A 6,287-nucleotide genomic window follows, 5' to 3' on the forward strand; every position below is an offset into this window, starting at 1 on the left:
AAGTCATTTTAACGTGAAAAGTCACATCTTTTCCATTATTACCCGAAAGATGCTTGTAAGGTTTTCTACCTGTAATCACACGTCTGGAATAAAAGCGGAAAAGAAAAGCGAGATTGCTTATCATGTGCTTTATTGTCAGCGTTAGTGCTAATTTTAACTGTTGATTAAATCTTAAATGAAGACTCAGTCGTGTGTCCCTTCATATGTCTTGTTTGTAATTGAGACTAATTATTACTGTGGGGTGGGAAGAAGCAGCTGCTCATTAATTAATTTCTAATTAAAAGTGCTTTCAGTGACTAAGGAGGGTGAGGGAAAATCTTAGCTGATACAACATTGATCCTTCAGATTAAAAACATTCATTTCCTTCCCTTGCCCGCAGAAATATATATAAATATTGCAAGCAGGCGTTGCCGCTGCCAGAGAGCTTCCCAAACTTTCACCCCTATTAGACACTCTGAAAGCGATATTGGAGAGTCAATTTTCCACGCCAGGGGAAAGGTTCCCGAAAATGAGTGTTAAACTTACAGGCAGGTTAATTTGAATAGGTTTTGCGTGACGTCAGAGGTTTGACTCTTTTAACACAACGTGCTTGTGAACTGATGTGTTTGTATCACGTTTCTTTTTTTCCATGGGTGCAAAGTATGTATTTCTACCATCACATATGCCAGCCTTGGAGCCAATGTAACAATTATTTCTGTTTCGTAGTAAGAAAGGCGCTAAAATCACTGTATATATTTAAAAGGGGGGGGGGGAAGTTTAAGATTTCATGTAAATAAAGTAAATGTGCTTTTCTGCTTCGTCCTATAAGCATCTAGGGACCTGTGGTTACCAATCAATTGGTACAACAGAGCAGAGCCAGGCTGCAATAGCGTGCAGATCAGACGTCTCGCCTTGTTTCTAGATAACTGGGAGCCTCTGTACCATGTCCTATCCTCAGTTTGGCTACCCTTACTCCTCTGCACCCCAGGTAAGACTTTTTGCCTACCAACGTTAATTGACTGCATTTCAGTCTTTATCGATGCCTTCCGTCCGGGCTGAGGGCGGCAGCGATCCTCTCCCGCATGCGGCAGCGGCAGAGCGGCTGCTCGCTTCGCAGCTTTCCAGGATGCCCAAGTTCTGTGTCGCGCACCGATTTTAAAATGGGAAGGAACACGCTGTATTAGGGTGTTTGGGGGTGATAATGACTCGTGAGGGAGGATTACAGAGATGAGGGAGGTGAGAAAGGGGGCTAGACATCCCCCAACCCCCACCCTCTCCCTCTCTCCTCTCTCGTTTTTTTTTTCCTCTTTCATGATTAAATTCACAGTTTACCAATCAAACATGGACGTAGGGAGGTCCGGCCGGTACAAACAGAATGAGATATTCTAAGCCATCAGGTTAATAGCAGATGCGTGCGTGGCTGCTACAAATCTGCAGTCAAAATAAATATGCATGAGTGACTTCGAAAAAAAGGTTTAAAAACGCAGATGGGAAGCATTGTGCTGCAAGAGGAGGAAACCGGTGTAAACCTCAGTCTTCTGAGAACATCCCAGAAAAGTTAGTTTTTAAATGCAGAGGGCCGGAGGAATGCATTACAGAGGATTAAATGCCCACAGTCACGAGGCGTTTGGTTGTTGTTGTTGTTGTTGTGGGGTCTTTTTTTAAAAAAAAAAACTGATAAAATACTTGCACTTCTGCGTTTCTCCAGAGTTTCTATCACGATTGAAGTAAAATATGGAAAGGGAGGGAGGAGGACGGGGGACACCCCAAAGCTGGGACCTGATTAAAAAAAAAAAAAAAAAAAAAAAAAAAGGAAAACCAAACAAAAAACTCACCAAAACCACACAGCAAAAAAACAACCGAACCCAAACTTGGTTACACTTCAGGAAGTTCCCCCCCGCGCTCAGCTCCGCTCTCTTTCCCTCCAGTTCCTGATGAGCACCAACTCCCTGACGACGTGCTGCGAGTCCAGCGGCCGGACCCTGGCTGAGACAGGGGCGGCCGCCTCCGCCCAGACCCCTGTGTACTGCCCGGTGTACGAGAGCCGCCTGCTCGCCACCGCGCGCCACGAGCTCAACTCCGCCGCCGCCCTGGGGGTCTACGGCGGGCCCTACGCCGGGCCCCAGGGCTATGGAAACTACGTGACCTACGGCACCGAGGCTCCCGCCTTCTACTCCTTGGTAAGCGCCCGCCGCCGCGGGGCATGGATGCTCCCGCCCGCCAGCCCCGACCCCCCTCCCAACCCTCGAGCCCCCAGGGGCCAAGGCTGGTCGGCGGGACCCCTCCGCGGGCGGGGATAGCCCCGGGCGCTTCTCCTGCGAACCCCCGCTCCGCCGTGCCGCTCCCCGCGTTCGCGTCCAGCGCCGCGGTCCGCAGCTGTTCCAGCCCGGCGGCTCCGTCCTCACGGTAACGCAATTAAAAGTCGCGCCTGACGAGCTGGCGGCCGAGTGCGGAGGGCCCGGCGGGGCGGGCAGTTTAGGGCGACTCAGACCCAGGCTCGCAAAGAATGATGCTCTCTTCCCAGACAGCCTTTTTTCTTTCTTTTTTTCTTTTTTTTCCCCCCCCCCTGCACCGTAACAGCGCGAGTTAATGTCTCTATTGATCTCGCTGGCTGCCGCGGCCGAGGGGCCTCCGGGAAGGTCCGTCGCGCCCCTTCGGGACCCGGGCGGGGGAGCCGGGGCGGGGTCCTGGGCTCTCCCGGCGGTGGGGGCTGAGGGCGGCGGCGCGGTGTCTCCTGCAGAACAGTTTGGATGCGAAGGACGGGAGCGGGTCTGCGCATGCGGGAATCGCGCCGGCGACTGCCTACTATCCCTACGATCACACCCTCAGCCAGTACCAGTACGACAGGTAAGCATTCACACCCCTCCCGGTCCCGCTCCCTGCCCTCCCTCCTCCTCCGTCCCCTCCCCGACATCCCGTTCCCGCCCGCCCCGCCAACCTGCCTCCTCGCCGCTCAGCATCTCCCGGCCCCAGACACGTCGCCTCCCCTTTCCCACACCGACACGGGGTCCTCCGCCTCCCCGGGAGGGCGGCAGAGAGGGGGGCGAGCCTTCTCCACTGGGGTGGTAATTATCTTTTCCTGTGCGGAGTCAGGCTTGGGCATCCGGTGTATGTTTATTAGTTTTAAACCAGCGCAAAGCCACTTACACACCGTTTCCAGCTCGGAGGCCCATTGGGCGCCGGTGACCTTTCCTGGAGGATGTGCATTAAATATTCAGTCGCAGCCCAGTGTCATCTGCGTTACGTTCCTACAATTTCAGGAACAAAAGGGTAGAGGAGATTACAAATAAAAGGAGTAAGAGGAAATATATTTCTATTAACACTTACACCCTGGGGTCACCTAGATGAATTCTGTTTGGGGAGGACTAATCAAAGGACAGGAAAGTGGTATTTCTGTGAGTTTGCAAGCTGCTAGGATTTCCCTGCTGCCCGAAATGTTGACATTGACTTTACCGCAAATAAAAGCAGGCGATTCCTTCCCTCTTTCTGCCACCACCGCCAAGGCACAGCGGGAATTTGCATTGCCCGGTGCTGCTGCTAGCTGAACCCTTCCTTCTTGCTTTCCTTCCTCGTTCCGAATTCTCGAGGTCCCCCTCGTAAAGCTGAGCTATCCTCACCCTCCTTAAAACTGAGCTGTCTTCATCTTCATCCATCTCCCCCCTCTCCGGTCTAGCAGACAAGCGACCGGGGGTCGGGGCCTTGGGATCCAGCGTCGGGCAGGTCCGCGGGGGGTGAGGGCGCGGTGTCACACCGTGGGGGCTACCCTGTGCCCGCAGGTACGGGACGATGGACGGCGGAACGCGGAGAAAAAACGCCACCCGGGAGACGACCAGCACACTGAAGGCCTGGCTGCAGGAGCACCGCAAGAACCCCTACCCCACCAAGGGCGAGAAGATCATGCTGGCCATCATCACCAAGATGACCCTCACCCAGGTGTCCACCTGGTTCGCCAACGCCCGCCGGCGGCTCAAGAAGGAGAACAAGATGACCTGGCCCCCGCGGAACAAGTGCTCTGACGAGAAGCGGCCCTACGAGGAAGAGGAGGAGGAGGAGGAGGAGGGTTCGCAGGAAGAGGCGATGAAGAGCGGGAAAGCCGAGGGTACCCTGCTAAAACCAGTCACTTAGCGGTTCGGCCGCGGGGGCTCGGCCGGCAGCTCGCCCCCGGGGCGGGCCTCGCTGGTGGGGGCGGCCGCGGGCCTCGCTCGTGGGGGCGGCCGCGGGGCAGCGCGGCGCCGACAGTGACCGTGTGTCTTGTTTTTGCTGTCCTTTCCCCCGCCCCCGCCCCGCAGAGCCCACGGGCAAGGAGGAGAAGGAGCTGGAGCTCAGCGACCTGGAGGACTTGGACGCCGCCGAGTCGGAGAGCTCGGAGTGCGAGCTGAGGCGGCCTTTCCCGCACCCGCTCCCGCACCCGCTCCCGCACCCCGGCAGCCACCCACCGAGGGCCGCCGAGCCTCCTGCCAAGATGCCGCCTCCGGCCGCCGCCGGGGACGAGGAGGAGGAGGTGGCGGCGGCGGCAGAGCGGGCGCGGAGCTGCCTGAAGACGGCGGCGGAGGAGTGCGGCCCCGACCCGCTGGGCGCCCGGCAGCGCGGCTGCGAGTCCAAGATATGCTTCCAGCAGGGGCAGCAGCTGCTGGAGGCGAAGCCCCGGATTTGGTCCCTGGCGCACACCGCCACCTCCCTCAACCAGGCCGAGTACCCCTCCTGCATGCTGAAACGGCCCGGGGGCTCGGCCGCCGCCGCCGCTCCCGCCTCAGTCAGCGTCATCGACAGACACCAGGATTCGCCGGTCACCAACCTCAGGAACTGGGTGGACGGGGTGTTTCACGACCCCCTGTTCAGGCACAGTACTTTGAACCAAGCCCTGAGCAACACGACAGTTTCCTGGGCTACCACCAAAGGAGCCATTCTGGAAACGGGCGCCCTGGGACGCGCGGTGGGGAACGGCGCCAATGTGCTCAAGGGGCAGCTCTCAAACCTGGCCCATCATGACTCAAACAAAGAGTTTCTGGCGTTTCCCAAATCAGGAAGCAAAATGTTTTGTTCCTAACAAGCCCGCCGAGGGGCGAAGGACTTTCTAACGCTTGAAGAGTCATCTACACTGAAAAGAGACTTGCAAGAATTTAAATTTAAATATAAAACTTTTTCTTCTTCCTTTTTTTTTAAACAAACAACAGAAACGAGGATTTAAAGTTCAGTTTGCTCAGTTCAGCGAACAGACTTTGCTCATTGCAATTCTGAAGATTTTCTCCTGGCTGCGACTTTAAGGGATCAATGTCGTGAAAGTTATTTAATTTCCATGTCCAAAAAGCACGTACTATAGCGTAGACCTACTTATAAAGTTTACATCTGAAAGTTTACAAACGGGAAATTTTAATTCAGATTTAATTTAAGGCATGCCGATATTAGTTATAAAGACTTTTCGAGAGTTTTTCCTCCTGATTTCCCTGTTAGCATATAATTCACAAACAGCACTTCTACTAAGTTTACACCTACTGCACAAATTTATCTTGATAAAAAAAGGAATATGTTAAAAGGTATGCTCACTCCAATAAATTGTCTGTTTCAGAGGTAACACAAGTGGTGGCGTTTTGCATTGGGCAACAAACAACTTTTATGTTCAAAATTCCCCTTTGGAGCCTGTCCCGGTAATTCCAAGGACTGTCAACAGGCTGCCGGGAAAGGGGAAGAGAGGCTCAGCGCAGCGCTGCCGCGGGATTGAGGACGGACCCGCGGGAGGGATGCTGCGCGCAGGAGGGATGCTGGGCTGCGCCCCTCGCCGTACCGCGCCTCCGCGGGACAGCGCCGGGCCCCAGCCGCCGCTCGGGCCGGCAGCGGGGGCCCGACGGGGCGGGAGCACCCCCGCTGCCCCCCTCCCCTCCTTCCCGAGCTGCGAGCGGGCGGGAGTGGGCCCCTAAGGGCCGGGCTCTGCCGCGGCGTCTCCTCCGCCGTGCGCGGAGCAATTGATTCACACGGAAAATTTGATCTTTTAAAGAACCGCTTTAGCTTTCCAGCTCTTCTGCCAGTGCGGAGAATCGCTGATCCGCCATGAATATTTCAGCACTTCAGTACAGATGCTTTACCGTTTTGACATTAAATAGAGTGCAGCCAACAAAAAGAGAGAGGGAGGAAGAGCGCTCTCGACGTGTGATTCAGGAGCACTCTCAGCCAATTTACCACTTAGATAACAGGCGCTTAAAAGATTTCATTTCCTTCCCCGGAACGGGAACAAACTTTACTGATCCCTGGACCGGGAGAGAGGGAGAACTGCTGGAAAAGAACTGCGAGGCAATAACAGATCCCGCTTACCC

The 6,287-nt window shown here is 55.1% G+C and overlaps 1 protein-coding gene across 1 annotated transcript; it reads left to right on the forward strand.

Moving 5' to 3' along the window:
* The first annotated feature begins 298 nt into the window (after window positions 1-298).
* On the forward strand, window positions 299-5,600 carry IRX4 (iroquois homeobox 4). The gene is made up of 5 exons (XM_064659448.1): window positions 299-967; window positions 1,908-2,159; window positions 2,720-2,826; window positions 3,756-4,078; window positions 4,269-5,600. Exons 1-5 carry the CDS (start codon window positions 923-925, stop codon window positions 5,024-5,026), a joined length of 1,485 nt encoding a protein of 494 aa, XP_064515518.1. The 5' UTR covers window positions 299-922; the 3' UTR covers window positions 5,027-5,600.
* The last annotated feature ends 687 nt before the right edge of the window (window positions 5,601-6,287 follow it).

This window comes from Pseudopipra pipra, chromosome 1, assembly GCF_036250125.1.
Source record: "Pseudopipra pipra isolate bDixPip1 chromosome 1, bDixPip1.hap1, whole genome shotgun sequence".
NCBI classification, from domain to species: Eukaryota; Metazoa; Chordata; class Aves; order Passeriformes; family Pipridae; genus Pseudopipra; species Pseudopipra pipra.